Source organism: Rhineura floridana, chromosome 4 (assembly GCF_030035675.1).
Source record: "Rhineura floridana isolate rRhiFlo1 chromosome 4, rRhiFlo1.hap2, whole genome shotgun sequence".
Classification (NCBI taxonomy): Eukaryota; Metazoa; Chordata; class Lepidosauria; order Squamata; family Rhineuridae; genus Rhineura; species Rhineura floridana.
In genome coordinates this window covers 116,357,135-116,376,164 of record NC_084483.1, presented here as the reverse complement: position 1 = coordinate 116,376,164, position 19,030 = coordinate 116,357,135, and the positions used below count along the sequence as shown (strand labels likewise).

General features: G+C 39.9%; 1 protein-coding gene across 5 annotated transcripts in view; it reads right to left on the bottom strand.

Annotated features, from left to right (window-relative positions):
- MTHFD1L (methylenetetrahydrofolate dehydrogenase (NADP+ dependent) 1 like) overlaps window positions 1-19,030 on the bottom strand; it is a 202,261-nt gene that overhangs the window by 143,651 nt on the left and 39,580 nt on the right. For 3 of the 5 annotated variants that reach the window (XM_061624124.1, XM_061624123.1, XM_061624122.1), the window contains exons 9-12: window positions 15,471-15,562; window positions 14,954-15,051; window positions 11,545-11,718; window positions 2,297-2,433 (exon numbers count right to left, since the gene is read on the bottom strand). In XM_061624124.1, the coding sequence (XP_061480108.1) occupies window positions 2,297-2,433; window positions 11,545-11,718; window positions 14,954-15,051; window positions 15,471-15,562 (501 nt within the window). Of the gene's footprint in view, window positions 1-796; window positions 1,558-2,296; window positions 2,434-11,544; window positions 11,719-14,953; window positions 15,052-15,470; window positions 15,563-19,030 lie in introns of those variants that run through there. The other 2 variants (XM_061624126.1, XM_061624125.1) reach the window with 2 other exon arrangements.

Here is a 19,030-nt window from a genome sequence, read left to right as displayed (position 1 = left end):
AGTGTAACATCAAGAAGATAACAGGCTGACAGTCCTTTTATGGCTTTCCTGCTTACGACTGAAGCCTTTGATGAGGTATACGTGTGAGAATTTAGAGTTGGTCAGACCGATGAGAGCAAGAAATTCCCAGGGTAACATTTCATGGACCCAATAATTCGTTCTTCATTTATTCTTATGAGTGTGTTAAGCCTGCCCCCAATTTACCAGTCTCTTGGACTTGGTCATTCACCTTTCAATTGCTGTGTAGAGAGAGCTCTGCCTTGGGATTTAGAAGGTGAGAATTATTCATTCTTTTCCAGGTGGATACAACCTGAACTTACAAGATCTGAACAGGGTGGTTCATGACAGATGCTCTTGGAGGTCACTGATTCACAGGGTCGCCATAAGTCATAATCAACTTGAAGGCACATAACAACAACAAAAACTTAGATTTTACAGCATGTCTAGACTTATGTGGTTACATCATAGTATAACAGTATGCTTTAAAGCTTGAATAATGCTAACTAGTGTTTAATTGAATAGGTTTTGTGTAACAGCCTGACATATTCTATTATATTGCTTCACCCTGAGAATTTAACTCAATTTACTGGCTAGAGCCAGGATTGTATGTTACTGATGTAACTGAGAATTAAGTGTGTACAAAATAACCATTGTTATACCGCTGTGAAGATCCCATTATTTTGCTGATATATCTCTAGTCCTAAAATAATCTTTGGTGGGATTCTTTCCTCTCTTGATCTGCACCTGGGGATCTCTCCAGTGTTCAGAGACAGAGTGCATTTAGGTTAGCACAGTGTTTGGCAAGAGGAGCTCTGTAGGGCCACAAAGTTACAAGGGAACTCATGGGAATACTTGATCCTGTACATTCACTAGAATGAAGTAGTCCAATCTATAGTCCAGTCCAGTTTATTTCATTAACAAGCAAATTATTCTCACAACCAGTATGGTAGAGTCAATAGGTTATCGGCTTGAAGTTGGAAGACGAGGGCCCCAATTTCCCTTCATTTGGGATGTCCTTTAGGAAAAGCATTCTCTTCGAGACTCAGGCTTCAGATCTGCATTATTATTTTTTGTGCAGTCTTCCTCATTTAAGTGGCAGGTTGCACTCTTCCCCCAATTAATTTGGATTTTCCAAATCTGCAGACAATCCAATAATGGAAGAAAATCCAATATAAAATTGCATATTACCCAACTGTAATATATATTATTTTTAAAATAGCTATTTTGCAGAAAACTGCTCTTGGGCAAAATAGCTGTATTAAAAATAATAATAAAGTTGGCCCTACACGAAGAAACAGCAGGTACAGGAGAAGGAAGAGGAAAAGAAAAACACTTGATCTCTCTTCAAATTATTTCTCCATCCTGCCTTGGCCATGTGTGCTTGTGTGTGAAATGTACTGCTTATGTCTTCTCCAAGTGAGCCACCAGTCTGGGATGGGATGGAGAATCTGGATATTGAAGGTACCTCCTCCTCCTCCTGTCTGGTTGTTCTCTGTCTTCGCAAGGCAGTCCTTCTTGGGCTGCTTGTTCTCCTCCTAGCAGGGCACTCCACTGCCCCTGAGGGAAGAGAGGTCAGGAGACGCCTCTGTGTTACCTTTCACCCAAGCACAACACACACATATATATTTTTATTTTTGAAACGGCTGTTTCAAAACTGCTGCGCAAAACCAGGAAATGAAGAACATGCATTTCAAAATTAAAAATTATCCACTTTGTCCACTGTGAAACATCCCTGAAACATTTGCTTTCATGAAAATTTATGGCTGAACAATTCCACAGACAAAACAATTTTTTAAAAACAGTGGGCACATAAAAACACCTGCACATATGCCCGCGAAGGACCACAGATATACAGAATGCCTACAGGGATGGAAAGTAGTAATTGAGGGCAGGGGCCAACAACACACAGTGCAAATACATTGCATCAAGTACAGCCCACTAGCAAGGATGGGAAATACAGAGATAAATTTTGGAGGCATCAGAGTTGCTGATGTGTGGATGAAAGCAGACAAAAGCACACATGGAAGAATCAACTCACACACACATTAACCCCCTAGTGTGGACACAGTCTCAGCTGTGCATCTGTAAAATGGACAATCACCCAAATTATAGGTGCATACTTAAAACTATTTGCATACTTAAAAGATACAAACATTATTAAGGATCATATTCTCTGGATATGCTTTTAAAAACAAAGAGAACTCTAAAACATGTGAATGTTTCATTGGCTTTTTTTAGCCAAATAGTCGACAAGAAGCTAACCATAATGTCTTATCTAATGTGAAAGAATGAGTACCTTTAACACCAAATGTAGGTCCTTGAGAAGGTTGCCTCAGGCAGGCAAAGGAATTTACTTTAAGGTGGCCTGTGAGAGCTTGAACTAGACCAATTGTCACAGTGCTCTTCCCTTCTCCAAGAGGGGTTGGTGTAATCCTAACAACACAGGAAGAAAAAATGTATCCATCAATAGGCCTGCTGATGTCAGCCTTAACAGTATAATTTCAACAAAATGATGCTATTATAAAATAGTTAATGCCATCACGTTCTCATCTATTGCACTAACCATGGGTGACATCCAATGGTGTCAGCCCACTTGTGGAACAGATGTTCCCTCCTGCCATGTGACCCTCCTTCCTTCTCCCTACTGTCTCTGTGCACCCCAAAATATGTTCAAAAGTTAGGAGAATAGGGGTGCACAGGGGCTGCAGAGGGGAGGAGTGGAAGGGGAAGTCCATTGCATCTTCTCACATGATACTGTATATCACTCAATTATCAATACCTCTTCTGTTGAAGCAATCGACTTAAGAAAAGGAAAAACAATTTATTTGGCAACTACACTGAATTCAGTATAAATTTACACGAAAGGCTAAAGCCTCTCCAACTGTCTCAAAATTCTTCATATCTTAAAAGGAAGTACAATGAATAGGTATATCTTGCGTACCATTACTGAGTGAACCATGATTTCCTAGCCTCTCCAAGCATATGTGTGTGTGTGTGTGTGTGTGTATGTATATGTATATATAAAAATAAAGAGCAGAGAGCAACGAATTCCATTTGTGGTAGATTTCCATCCAGCATCTCCTAACTATCACTGAGCAATCAGGGAGAGCTACCCATTACTGGCAAACTCTGAACATCTTGCTAGAGCCATCAACAGTCCTCCTGTTGTAGCATTTTGCCAGCCTCCTAATTTGCGCAGACTGTTGTTGAGAGCTGTGCTTAAGCCACCTATCACCAATCTAGGGTCTCATCCTTGTCACTCCAAACGCTGTATCACCTGTGTGTACCTCAGGGAGACAGCTACGTTTACAAGCACTAGGACAGGCAGGACCTATTACATCAAACAGAACATCACCTGCAGGGTCCTGCAATATAATTTATGTCATCGAATGCAAAAGACCAGGATGTCATATCCATTATAGGTAAAACCACAACTCGGCAATCTTAACAAAAAAAGTAGAGCAACCAGTTGCAAAACATTTCAACATGGATGGTCACAGTCTGTTGGACTTTTCTATAACAGCGATAGAGATGCCAACGGATCCAGCAGCATTGACTAAAAGGGAGAACTTTTGGATTTACTCTCTGGACACATAGGCACCACATGGCCTGAACCTGGAGGACAGTACCACCACTACTTAGCTCCTGCAAATGAAGCCCCTCTAAGCATTCCATCCTCTAAGCTCTATAACTGCCACCTTGGTAACAGCATTTGTATGTTAGCAGCTGATGAAGATGGAAGCTGAAATGTTTTGTTAATACAGTAAAAACCTGTTTTGTTAATCACAATTACTTTCATATATCTATATCTATATATGGATATATATAATGGATATATAATGGTTCAGGTTGTTGTTTTTTGCAAGATATTATTAATACAATTTCCAGCCCTGAAGTACCACTGCAATGACACATTAACAGGTCAAAATCATGCAAATGGAAGTTGATTATAGTTTGATTTCTATGGCATCTCCATTCCTGGAAAGGTACGATTGCTAAAAGTATAATTGCTGCTGGGTGTGACAGACTGATCAGCTATTGATGGCTGAAGCATTAAAATCAAAGCTTCCTTATCTCTTCAAATTATGAAGCAGTTGATTTCTATTCTAAGAAAGTGGCAATAGAACCCTCTGAATCCTCTTATATTTAGGCAACAATTGCTAATGTGGGTGCTGAAGACCATTTTATATTGCCTGTAGATGTCTTTCCCCCAGGAAGGGCTACTGGTGGACAGCTCTGACAGGGCTCTCCTTCTCCAGGGCTGGAGGACCACACGTTTCTCATCATTTACTTAAACACAAAACAAGCAGTGAATGTGTTATAGTAGTGTTTGTAAAAGCCTAAAAATATGTGAGCCATCCTGGGAATTTTTAAACAGAATGGCAGCATATAAATATGCTAGATAGAAAAAAGGAATAAGAACAATATTTGGCCTACCAGCTTCAGCAAGAAAGTAGAGAACATCTTTTTCCCATGGAAAAATATTCTCACAGTTTCCTGATTACAGCTGGCAGCAGCATTCAGTCTTTCAAATTGTACCTGGACACTTGCTAATCATGTTCCTTCTCAACAGCAGATTTTTTCCCCAAGGAATAAACAACTACCTAGATATATGTCTTCTTAAAGCGTTTTGATATTTTTAACAATGATCAAAGATAGGCATAGTACAACATCTCAAATGAACTCTACCAACAACACCTTAGCAATTAATATAATTAAATACCTTAGGAAATAAAACAAAACCTGACTGGGTAAGGTTCCAGCAAGCTGGGTAGCAGGAGAACCAGCTTCCTGATGTTTTTTGACAGTTGTTCTAATTTGAAAGTCTATAATCTTAAGTTTAAGAGAATGGCACCCACATGTGAATTGCCAAAACCCTTGTCACATTCTGAACCAAGTTAAACCAGAAATTATATACAGGCATCAATCAAGCTGACTGAGATCACAAGGTTTTAAAGAGAAGAGAATTCAGCTAATATCTGATAATGAAGAAAGTGAGAGGGGTGAAGTAAAACCAACAACAACAAAAACATTGAACATAATTTTAGTTATTGCTTATAGCCTTCTGGACTTACCTGCATTATTTATACAGCCACGAGAGTGGCTGGCAGCGGGGTTTCCCTGCTTTTTAAAGTTTGATAGAATAGCTGTGGGCTATAGGTACGTTCTTAAACCGCAAGGTTTTTTGCCTATTAGTGAATATGTATTCTATATAACAGAACCTTTCTTAGATTCTGAATATTAGAAAGAAGTGGGGGTGTTCTATATTCAAGTGACAGCTGTCTGTAGACTTAAAATGCCCATATGCATTTTTCCAGACTTTGTGGGAGAAGGAAAGAACTTGGAAGGGTGAGGCTCACAGCAAGATTTTTGGAAATATTCAAGATGAAACTTGATACAAGGTGTAGTTTAAGAGCATTTGTAGAGATGACTATTTTTTACCTTACAATTACAAAAAAAAGACATAGATGCTCCTTGCAGATAATCACATGCGCTCTGAAACATTGTGGGGGGAATGTCCCACCAGACCCATCTTAGTCATGCCCCAGCACACATAGTTAAGACCCCAGATCTTTCAGAATGAAATGGAGCAGTCTATATCTTGCACAGGACAAGCGTTTCTTCACCATTCTCCACAGTACCATCCCTCAATTACTGTATGAGTCAGTATCCAAATAGCTTAAATCAATTTGTTTCTGATATATATATGACCTCAGAGCACACAATTCTCTTAAAATAAGCAGATCTGGCATCAGAGGGACTTGTAATCAGAGGGACTTGTAAAAAATCTGAAGGACCAGTATTCTTGGTAAAATGTAAAATGATACTAAATTAAATTTTGTTCCATCTTGTAATCCATCAATGCTTGGTTAATTTATATTCTGTATTTTAAAAAAAAACACCAAATGCACACACCTAAAGTTAAAGTATGATGAACGACCATGTGTTACCCTAGAAAGATTTTGAAAGCAGTCATACAATTCATTTGGGACGTTTCTTTCATCAGCCAGAAAATATTCCAAGTTAAAAACAAAATGAAACAAAACAAGATTACGTTTTCATTCACATCACTCCCACTCAATTTCTAAGGGAAAAGCTTGCCAAGATATGCTATACTTAACTGTTTAAATCTGTGATACTTTGGTACTTGCAGTGAAATAAGTAGTTTGTTTAAGGAATGTGACATTAAGGATTACATTTTCATTCCCAAGGACATATAAGCATTCATGCATATGCTAGCCAAAAGGGGTAACTCCTATAGCATGACCTCCTGAAGACTCTAGCTAGAAATCCACCTCTAATTAGAAACATATTTTCCTCAGCTATAGAAACTAAGCAAAAGGTCCAGCTGTCCTCTGTATGCTACACTCACTTCTGATGAGAGTTGCAGTCTGAAATATTTGTCTTATAGATTATCATCTTTTTTTTAAAAAAAATGAGTATTTTGCCCCCGCAGTTGCTATGGAAGAATGTGCTGTCTCTTCTCTCTGAATCTGGAACAGAATACAAGCTCTCAAAGGCATAATGCTCTTCACTATGATCACAGGTGCCAGGAAGACTGACAGACATTCTTTCCCAGTCTATCCAGTACTGAGAAAAATGTCATTTGTCAGTAGTCCAGCCTACAACCGATTTTGAACCTGGGATCTCGGAGATATTGTGGATTCAGTCTGTGAACCATCATCACCAATGTCCCAAATGGAAGATGTAATAAAGCAAATGTGTTTTCTGTGGCAGCATGTCCAGAAATCTCTCTTTCTGCTGATACTTGAGTAGGAAAACACAGAGCATCACGGTATAAGGATAGGTAAGTCTTAATAGACATTACAGACATGACAGAGGTGGAAGCTAGACATGGGCTTGCTATTTTCAGCAGTCGTCACACAGAAGAACATCTAGTCTTATTCCACAATTTGATCAAACAAAGAAACTGCATGGTCTGCGAGAGCTACCTGAAAACCCACTGGACCTGGTCAGTGAGAAGACCTGCCTTTTTGTGAGTAATTATTTGAATGTTCTGATACTTCCGGCACACACTGAGAGCACAGGCCACTCTATTCTGAACAGTTATAAAGAAAAAGCCCTTTTTTCTCCTTGATCACCACTGCATGGTTCTAACATATAATTGTTTCTACTGAATCCTGTCTGGCATTGTCAGCTGACGCAATGGCTCCAATCTCTAGCTGCTCTTTATGAAAAAACACATGTGGTTTACTGTAGCTGATTATAATAATACATAAGAAAAAAACTTTCAAACGTTAAGGACATTCTCTCATCTTGTCAGTTAACAGGTGACATCTTCATATAAGGAAAGAGGATTATAAACAAGTCAATGTTGAATTCTGAATCTGTTAGGATACTTCAAAGGAGAACATGGCAATAAGTTGAATTCCTCTCAGTTTTCCTTTGGTTCAAAACACAGAGCTAATCTGAAAGAAGTCCTCTTTAAAAATGAACAAGGGAGCTAAACTTAGCCTTTGTTAGCTATTCTTTTACAATTTATATAGTCAGCACCCTAAAAAAATTCAGTTTTTTAAAAGTGAAGCCTAGAAGACTCTCTCCCCTATCCCTATAATTTAAAAAAAATGCAAAATAAATCATTCCCATGTTGCAGTCACTTGCCCTAGCGGTGGTAGAAATATAAGAAATCAATGTGTGTGAGATGCAAAACACTAACAAACATCCTGGAAAAGTCCTTTGGTTTGCAGTGTGCACCCTTTTCATATCAGATTATGCTGTAATGTAATCTGTCTTCAAAGTGTCAACAAGCATACAGAGGTGATCCAGTTGACATGCTGTACTTAGATTTTCAAAAAGCTTTTGACAAAATGTTCCTCACCAAAGGCTCCTGAGTAAGCAGTCATGGAATAAAAGGAGAGGTCCTCCTACAGAGGTAGCCAAGTTTGCTGATGATATCAAATTATTCAGTTCAACAGAGAAGAATATTATATATGGCATGGAGAAAGCAAATAGGAATATGTTTTTCTCCTCAGACTACTAGAACCTGGGGCCATCCAATGAAGCTGAATGTTGGAAGATTCAGCTCACACAAAAGAACTTCTTCATACAGCACAGGAGAAAGGGGGAATTTGTGCAAATCACCTCCCCCCACTTTTGACTCATGGAAGCCTCCATTGAATGACAGAGCATTCCATCAGCAGATCGATACAACTGGATACATCCCAATGTACTTAAAGTCACTTAACAGAACAGTCGTAATTCAGAGCAGTGAGACAGGATAGGAGGATCCATGGCTTAAAATGGAAAAAGGAGAAGCTTGTAAAAAGGGTACACCATCTCGCATACTGCACTAAGTCTGAAAACAGGACTGTGTAGTATCTGCTGCTAATCCCCAGAATTACTGAACATAAAATAAGCCCTGTGCTGATGTATATTTGCAAAGGGCTTATCAGTTACTTAGGACATTTTCAGAAGCAATAACCATTATTACTTTAAGCTCTGTGCCTTCTACTCCCCCACAAAATGGTTCATCAATTTTTAATATTGGTAGAATTTAATATATTTTTAATATAGGCAAAATTGAATATCAGCAGAGGGAACTGACAGAGGGAATTAAATGAGAAAGGCAACAAAGCACACCTTTTTGGTGCTTGACCCAAAGGTTTCCCAGTTTACTATCCATTACCACACATTTCTAGTGGTGATTTGCTGCAGTATGGGGTCATAATCCCCTCTGAGTACTCTGATTCAGACCAGCAGTGACAGGAATAGGAGGGCGAGGCAGATGAGACAAGAGAGAACCTGGTTGAAAGAGCAGCCCCCTTGCCTCTGGGCGTGCCCAGTTCTGCTGTTGAAGCAGGAGCCCAGGGGCTTCCTCTCCTCCACCCATGTAGGAGAGGAGGCTGTAAGAGATTGCACAGGCCACATCCCCGCTGGGAGATAGGGAAAGCTCCGGGCTGCAGTCTGATGCGACAGAGCGAGAGGATTCAGAGGTGGACGTGGATCCAGCATTGTCTCCCAGGAAGAAAAGAAGATATGCATCCCTCTAGACCAGTGATTCCCAATGTGGGCGGTAGAGCCCCCCTGGGGGGCGGTAGAGCCTTTCAGGGGGGCGTTGGCATGACTACAAACTTTAGGGGGGTGTTTGGGTTCATTAGGGGGGCGTTGACATTTGGCGGTCTGATGCGACAGTTGAAGCATTTAAGTTTAATTTTATTTAATACACAAATCATTAATTTTTAAACTGTTTTGTCCCCAGTAAGAATGTATTTAATAGTCTCAATTCATGGAAATAACACTATAAATAGTGTGTGCTCTTTAGTAAAGAAATTCTGAATAGCGGCCAGTGTCATATCAAGGAATGGGGATATTAGTCACGCCCCAGCACTAGGTAATGTTCTGATGCTGTCTTGAGGGATGTTGGAACCAATCATGAGAGAGTGTTTGATAAGTTGGTGGAGGGCGCATTCTTCCAATGGATGAGTGCCGTGTGCAAACGGGTGACGCAGACAGTTATTCGCTGGTTTTCTTCAGGAATGGGACACACTCGCTACCCGTTGTTTCTGTGATGTTTAAATGAACTTGTTTGACGAAACAATGCCGGTAAACTGAATGAGTTTGTTGTTAAGTAACACAGTGTAAGACTATTACTATCCAAGTATACTCCAGATATTGTGAAGTTAGCCAAAACTCATCAAGCTCAAGGATCACACTAGTATTTTATAATAAATCTCATTTTATTTACTTTTCTATAACTATAACTATGTATGTATATTAATAAATCATACTAAGAATTCAATGTGTAATCTAAGTGCAATAAAAAGGCATGATAAAAACGATCAGTAATAATAATTGAAAATACCTTTTATGCATTACTCATATTTTAAGGGAAGAATAGGAAGCATTGGCATATACTTAATCTGAGGGGGGCGTTGGGCACAAAAAGATTTTGCAAAGGGGAGCTGGGTCGAAAAAGGTTGGGTAACGCTGCTCTAGACATAGCACCCATCTTCAGGCCACAAATTCCTGCATGAGCAGGGATTCTCATGAATAGATGGGCATCTCCGCCTCTGCTTAAAAGCTTGGTGGGTCAGCAGGGAAACTTGTTAGAACAAGTTCTCAGCTTCTGTGCAGACCTGAAATTCCTGTTACTGATCTTGGACTTGTGAACATTGGCCCTTGCACCTAGACCAGACTTATTCCAGCTAACCCTGGACTGTATCTGGTCTTTCCATGCCACTTAGCCTGTACCATTAATCTGCTTTAACAAGGTATCTTCCTTACTTATAAGTAAGTGCACCTGCTGTTGTGTTTTGGGTAGGAGCGAAAAACATATCGAGGCAAACCTGCAGTGAGGACCCATCTGTGCTGCAAGCTGACCCCCCCCCCAAAAAAAATGGTTCGCTGTGAAGAGCAGATGCCACACAGAGCAGCTTGGTCAGGAGAAGCAACCTCAAGCTCAGCCAAGTGCCACACTTTCAAGAAGAGAAGGTGTACCAGCAAAACCAGGCATTTCCTGAACATTCTTTCCTTTTCATTCTCTAGAATTACAGTTTATCTTCCTAGTCCATATTTGGTACATACTGTATATGGCAGTTCAAAGGAACACATGCATAGCTGTGCACAAGAGCTTCCAGATCTGCTTTTTTTACTGGGGAATGTGCCATAGGTGCAGTGATGATTTTATAATATTGAAATAAACTGGCAGCCCATGTTGCATGGAAATAAATGCATACAAGCAGCAGGAGAATGGTGACTCATAAACCTTTCAAAATAAGGTGATACATAAATATTTCAAAATAACGGTCATGGTTCAGCTTTGCATGCAAAAGGTTCCAGGTTCAATCCCCGGCATCTCCAGGTACGGCTTAGGAAAGACTTCCCACTTGAAACCCTACAGAGCAACTGCCACTCAGTGTAGACAGTGTGAAGCTAGATGGACCAATGGTCTGATTTTGTTTAAGTCAGCTTCCTATGTATGTTGCTATGTAATAATAGGAACAGATTTGTCAGAGAGTAGGATAAGCTTTTCTGGAGACATGCCTACATTGAAACCCCCAGGAATTTTACTTAGGTTTCCTGATTGTTATGCAGTAAAAACTATCGACCAAGACTAATAACTGTCATGACACCTCCATTAAAATTGTTTTATGATACACAGGCAAAGGGTAGTCACAGAAGAAATTCCTACTCTCTGAAAATATTTCTGAGCTGAAGAATCAAGAAAAGTTACATAGCTGCAGAAAGTCATTTTAAGCAGTGTGATCAGGTCTACCTTGCATAAAAACATGCTTAATTTCTGCAGTCACAGCAGGAAGGTCATTTTGTTAAGTGAAAGAAATCACTGCTTCAAAAATAGAGGGAGAACATTCATTTTTATCTTTTATTGAGCAGTCATGTCCCCACCCCACCCCAGCCATTTCTTAAAAACAAATATAAACAAGTACAAGGAAGGGATAGATTTTTCAGGGCTATGGACTTTAATCTTGAAGAAATATTCCATTAAATAAATTAAAGTGCAAGTTGCATTTGTGTTATGTAAGGGAGAGTTAAATGAGAAAAATGAAACAAAATACTTCTTACCCCGCAACCAGCACGTATTTTCCATCTGGCTGATCTTTTAACCTTTCCAGCAGGGACAGACATACTTTGGCTTTGGTTTGACCATAGATTTCAATTTCATCTGCAAGCAATCCTATCTCCCTGGCAAGGACATCAATAGCTTTTGGACTCTGTCCTCGGGAGATCTCAATATCACTGCAAAGGAAAACAAATTGGAGCCATGAGATCTCTCTCAGCTTAGGTGGTCAAAAGCAAGGAGGCAGACAGCAGCAAAAATAAAATAAAATAAACCGACAACAAAAGAGTTACTGTAGGCATATCACAGTCCTTTCGTTCTTTCCAAACTTACACTGCAATCCCATGCACGTCTGTTCAGAAATAAACCACATGGGGCTCACTCCCAGCTAAGTGTGCATATAACTGCAGTAAAATAGGTAACTAAAATATTAATATTGAAATACTGAAAATGTATTAGTATGTGGAGATGGGAAGAACTAAAAGGAAGGGCTCAATAATAGAACATATGCTTGGCATGCAAAAATGTCCAGGCTTCAGTCTCTGGTATCTCTGGATAGGACCGGGAAAGACTCCTGTCTGGAACCACTGGCAGTCAACGTAGACAATACTAAGGTAGATAGACCATTGGTCTGATTTAGTATAAGGCAGCTTCCTATGTTCCTATATGTCTTTCATTATATCTGTCTTGTTATACTCTGTGTGTGTATGTGTGAGGGAGGGAGGGAGGGAGGGAATGAGCCATTATGTGGTGGAGGGTGGGGAAGGGTGTCAGATATATATAATTTGATCTACACTTTAAAAAAGCTCCAACATTGTGCAATGCTTTTGCATTTCCAAAGACATAACTCTTTTGGCTGCTTGATATCTATATAAAGGGAAGCCCAGGGATTCATATAATTGCGCTTGAGAGACAGAGATGCTTATACACAGTGTGCTGCTGCTCCCCTGTTAGGTAGTACAGTTGGGCAGGTACAAAGTCAAACCAAGAAAGAAGGGGAGAGGGTAAGAGAAAGATGAAATGCAAAAAGGAACCAAGGCAAGGATATTGGATTCATGTAAACCTTCACAGAGAATATATTGCAGTTAGGACAATATATGAATCATATCTGCTGCACATGGCATGGATATAAAGAACAGTTTTGCTTGTCTAAAAGAATAAAACACAATCTTTGATCTCTATAAGGTCTTGGAATATTCTAAATGTAAATACTGGTGTGCAGACAAAAACTTCAAAAAATCACCAGATTCTTTTCCATCTCTGCTATAAAATCATCTCAGGTCTTCTTCACTTACAGCAGTTATTTGCATCCTGCCTGCCCCCAGTATAAGCTGCTGCTATACAATGTCTCATATGAAAACACCATGTGCAGCTAACAGCCGGACAGGTAGCAATAGATGGAATCATAATAATTAACCTTCCAACACTGAATCCCTTCAGTGTGTATACCAGGACCTTCAAAAGGATTCAAACCAGGTGAGTGCTAGATGACCAAGGTGCACTGGAAAAACTGCATTATATGTTGTATTTTTAATTATGTACGCCGTCTAGAGTGGCCGTTCATTCGGCCAGATAGGCGGCCTAAAAATAAAATTTTATTTATTTATTTATTTATTTGAGCATTCTTCTCCCCTGGTTCCTCAATAGCGAACTCGACATGCTATTCATGCATTTTATAATTTTTAAAATATAAATAGCTAGAAGGGGACAAGGTAAGCTGGACTGGGACCATGGTGTGGTCTAACCAAGCCTAAAGTTCACAAGGCTGGCAAATGGGCTGAAAGAGAGACAGAACTGTACCTTAGACACATGCCTTCTGAGCCCATTTTCTCCTCTTGTATAGGTGTGCAAAGGAGGCTTTTCTCTGCATTCTGACAGTGGTGATTGTTTGAGATGGAGAGAGGATTTTTTCTATGACTACGTCCAGATTGTGGAACTCCCTGTGCTGGGGGATCCAGTTGGCCTCCTCATCTTTCTTGATATTTCATCAGGTCATTAAAGGCATTTCTTTTCTGGCAGCCTTTGGATCCTCAAGCTTTAAAAGGTTTTAGTAGACTGCTTACCTATGCAAGAGGTTTATGTTTTAGCATTTGCTTTTATTCATTTTCATTTTTTCAATTGTAATTTTAATTTCCTTCTAAGCCACCCTGCACTTTGTTATTGAAATAGAAGGACAAAATGTACATTATATTTAAAAATAAATAAAAATCACCCCATGGGATCTTTTACTCAAGAAACTGCCCCTTCATAGTTTGATGGGAGAGGGAATTGCATGAGCCGAGTCTTTGAGCCTCAAACTATACATCCTCTTTGGAATCCCACTAACTTCATGGAGACGCTGAACCAACTGTGTGGCCCCCATCGTTCTGTGGCATACAAAGTTGATCCTTGTTTGGGCAAATTCTTGCAATCCAGCTTGGTTAAACTTTCCTCAGACATCCCTTGTATCCTCCGGACTCCTACTTATGGTCAGAACAGGACAATATGGGAGAAATCTAGCAACTGGGTCAGCCATCACTATTGTTGACCTATCCCATGCTTTAAAACTACGGGTCTAAATAAAGAAGCAAACCTTTGGATAATATACTTTTTGGTTGGCATGGTCTCGGTTCCAGTCTTAAACTTTCTCCTGTGATAGTTTATTGCAAAGCAGCCGCTCCTTTATCTATGCTGAGAGCTGTTCTCAGTCATAGGGCACTTTTAATGGCCAACAGGTTTTATTATCTGCATCTCATTCACAAGAGTCACAAAAACAGCACCACTTAGCAATTAAAAACAAGGGCTAACCAATAATAACTTAACTAAGGTCACCTTGTGAACCCCTGTCTGAACTAGGATTTCAAACTCTGCAGAATGAACCATGAATGCCTTCAGAGGCCTGGGTGATGGGGCAGAGCTGCAGCTTATCTGGACAGGATGGGGCAAGTGGCAGCAGGGCTGAGGGCTGCATGGCTCTCCAATCTAGTGCTCCCGCTGGTCTGTTTGCATGGCCCTTCTTGGTACCACCTCACCTCAGCCCCAACCCAGTAAGCTGCAACAATGCTGGTGTCAGGAGGGTGGCTTCATCCCACCACAGAGGTGATACTCATGAATGCCATCCTGAGCTTCTTGGAGGAACAGCTGGATAAAAATGGAACTATTTAATAAAATAAACAAACCAGAATGGCTATTTAATAAGAAATAGTACTGGCAAACATCTTTAAAAAATAAAAGTCCAAACTCTTTTGAGTCATGGCTTCAACCACTTGTTTGAAAGCAGTGCCTTGTGGTTCCTATCTTTGCACCCTGCCACTACAAATAGTTTGGCGTTGCTTTAGTTTTTAACTCTTATTTCTTTTGTAATATTCATTTTTTATCTAGGTTGTAAGCCCCATTGGGGTATAAATCTTAGAAATAAAAACAAACAAATAATACCTGGGAACGGGTGAAAGGGGCTGCAGTTTCAAGCAACGGAGATTCCAGTTCTTATACTGCTGGGCCCGTATCCATCGCTCACTGATCTTTACCAAGTTCTTTCAGAAAATGACAAAAAGAAAAATTAGGACTCTAAAACAGTCGCAGTATACAGTTTCAGCCTCATAATTTGTTTCTTAAGACCATTTCCTCTTTTCATCAACTTTGGGGCATGAATGAGGGGATTTTCTTGTGGGAAAGACCTAATTAGAGATGGGTACATTTTCTGTGTTCTGTTGGTGCTTCATCAGCCTTCTTATTTCTACAATTAATGTTATAATTGCACATGCACATCATGCCACTTTTTTCAGTTCACAGATTTTTCCGTATAGAATACTAATGCCCACCAGCACATGTGCATATTGATTAAATCACAGCACAGGAAGGAATCTCAATTGTGAGCCTGCATTCATGGACTATCTTCTGTTCTGCTTTCTGTGTTTCAAGATCCAAAAAGGTAATGCATAGACTTACTAACCTGCATGCATAATACCACTGCCAGCTGACCTACAGCTTCACCCAGAGTGTGGTCATTGTGCTTTACTGGCTGTTCACCAGAAGCATTTTGTCCTGTAAAATAAAATAAAAGAACTATCACATAAGTTAATCAGGAAAGGCAACTAGAACTGTACTGAGAGAAGAGAACTGACAACATTAGCAAAATTATGAGCAACTGTGATACAGGATTTTGTTCCCTTCAGTATTTGCAACTGAATATTTATAGGAAGGAGCCCAAATGTTCCAAGGCCAGGTTCAAGGCTCTTGTGCTAATATACAAAGGCCTGAACACAGGGCTGATAAAAATCAATTACTTTTTTTTTTTTTAAATGGATTTTTAAATTTTAAACCATATTTCAAAATTTTCTTAAAACAATTAGTAAAAAAAAAAGAGCCTAGGTCAAGTCATCATGAATACTATTTATACAACTTCTAATTATATTCTAGATTCTCTGTGGCGCAGAGTGGTAAGCGGCAGTAACGCAGCTGAAGCTCTGCTCATGGCCGGAGTTCGATTCCAACGGAAGGAGGAAGTCAAAACTCCGGTAAAAGGGGTCGATGTCCACTCAGCCTTCCATCCATCCGTGGTCGGTAAAATGAGTACCCGGCATATGCTGGGGGGGTAAAGAAAGACCTGGGAGGCAACTGGCAATCCCACCCCATATATACGGTCTGCCTAGTAAAAGTCGCAAGACATCACCCTAAGAGTCGGAAATGACTCGCACTACAAGTGCGGGGACACCTTTACCTTTTTAATTATATTCTATATTAACAGCAATTAATGGAGATGGAAGGTAACCTGATCAGTCCTATTCTGCAGGTGGTATACATGAAGTGCACATGTGCACTCTCTCTCTCAAGGCCTTGCCTTTCTCTAAGTGCAAAGATGAGATGGTCAATGAATAGAGAATTGGTGAAATGAAATAGATCTGAACAAGGAGGAGACCACTGAAGTGATAATCCAGCTCTTAACAGCAGCAGCCTCTTCTGCAGGTGTAGAGAGATTTTTTTCTTCCCTTGGACTAATTCATTCTAAATTGAGAAATATGTTGGGAACTGAAAAAGCAGGAAAGCTTTTATTTCATTTCAGACAATGAACAAGAAAGACAACGGTAAAAAAGAAGACTAAGTTATCTCAACCACGCAATATTGTAAGTTTCTCATGTTGATTTGATTGAAATTGTCTAAATTTACATTTATCTAAAAACTGAAATAGTTCATTAATGTTGTTATTTGTTGAAAAAGAAAACCAGAAGAATAAACAATCTTATTAGTACAATTTAAAAGCCTGTTTGGTAGTGGTGATTCTGGCACATCATGACAAAAATATAATGATTAATTGAACAGTTGGAGCTTGAGTACTAAAATGACCAAATTAATTTTCATCAAAAATGGGGTAATAATCTGAAAACAATTCAGAATAATTGCTTAGTGTATACCTTTGTTGTTATGTGCCTTCGAGTCGATTATGACTTATGGTGACCCTATGAATACCTACCTTCTAATAAAACCTACATCTCTGAATATTGTTATAGTAAACAATATTGTTTGTTTATTAAAATGATATCCCTCCCTTCCCCCCAGTAGAAGCCCAGGGCAGAAAACAAAAACACTCTAAAACATCATAAAAACAGACTTTAAAATATATTAAAACAATACACATTTAAAAACATATTAACACAAAACATCTTTAAAAACATCTTTTTGAAAAAGCTTTTAAAAAGCTTTATAAACAATTCCAGCACAGATGCAGACTGTGTTACGGTCTCTGCTTAAAAGGCTTGTTGAAAGAGGAAGGTCTTCAGTAGGTGCCAAAAAGATAACAGAAAGGGCACCTATCTAATATTTAATGGGAGGGAACACCAAAGGGAAGATGCCACTACACTAAAGGTCCGCTTCCTATGTTGCGCGGAACAAACCTCCTGGTAAGATGGTATCTGCAGGAGGCCTTCATCTGCAGAGCATAATGATCGATTGGGTATATAAGGGGTAAGACGATCTTTCAGATTTCCTAGTCCCAAGCTGTATAGGGCTTTGTAGACAAACACTAGAACCTTGAACTTAGCCGGGTAGCTAAGAGGCAGCCAGTGCAATTCTTTCAGCAGCAGGGTGACATGTTGGCGATAACTTGCCTTAGTGAGCAGTAGCACTGCTGCAATTTGCACCAGCTGTAGTTTCCAGACCAACCTCAAAGGCAGCCCCACATAGAGCGCATTATACAGTAATCCAGCCTGGAGACTACCAGTGCATGGAAAACAGTGGTCAGGCAATCCCGGTCCGGAAATGGCCGCAGCTGTCTTACTAGCTGAGAGAGGTAAAAGGCACTCCTAGTCACTGAGGTCACCTGGGCCTCTAGCAACAAAGATCAATCCAGTAGGACCTACAGACTACGGACCTGTTCTTTCAGAGGGAGTACGACCCCATCCAAAGGAGGCAACTGACCAATTATCTGAACTCAGAAACCACCAATCCACAGTGCCTCCATCTTGCTAGAATTGAGAGTCAGTTTATTGGCCCTCATTCAGCCCACCAGCGAGTCCAGGCACCAGTCCAGGGCTTGCACAGCCTCTCCCAATTCAGATGTTACAGAGAAACAGAGCTGAGTATCATCAGCGTACTGCTGACACCTTGCCTCAACCTCGCTCCCAAGGGCTTCATATAGATATTAAACAGCATGGGGGACAAGATCATATCCTGCAGCACCACACAGCACAACTGCCAGCGGGAGAAAAGACAATCACCCAATGCTCTTCTCTGAAAACAATCTTGGAGATAGGATTGGAACCACTGTAAAACAGTGCCTCTGATACTCATCTCACTATGTCGGCTCAGAAGGATACCATGGTCAATGGTATCAAAAGCTGCCAAGAGATCAAGTAAGAATAACAGGGTCGCATTCCCCCTATCCTTCTCCCGATAAAGGTCATCCATGAGGATGACCAAGGCTGATTCAGTCCCATAACCAGGCCTGGACCCAGATTGAAATGGGTCACGACAATCTGTTTCATTCAAGAGTACTTGCAATAGCTGCACCACAACCCTCTCAATCACCTTACCTCAAAAGGGGATATTTGCAACTGGGTGGCAGTCACAAATCAATAGATGAAGGGTGGGCTTTTTCTACTTCTACTAAAAAGTATGATTAAATAGAATTTTCCTCACTAGTGATTTAAACTGTGATTTAAATCATTAAAATTGACTCCTTCAGAGAAGCAAGTTAAATTATGATTTAAATCAATTTGGTTTATATCAAATCAACCCTCCCTATGAATCAGTGACCGCCAGTAGCATCTGATGTAAACCATCCTGTTTTTGTAAGTTCAGGTCTGTGGCTTTCTTTATGGAATCAATCCAGCTGTTGTTTGGTCTTCCTCTTTTTCTTCTGTTTTTGCCAGCATTATTGTATTTTCTAGTGAGTCATGTCTTCTCATTGTGTGTCCAAAGTATGATAGAGTTTAATCATTTCAGCTTCTAATGATAGTTCTGGTTTAATTTGTTTTAACATCCAATTATTTGTCTTTTTCGCAGTCCATGGTATCT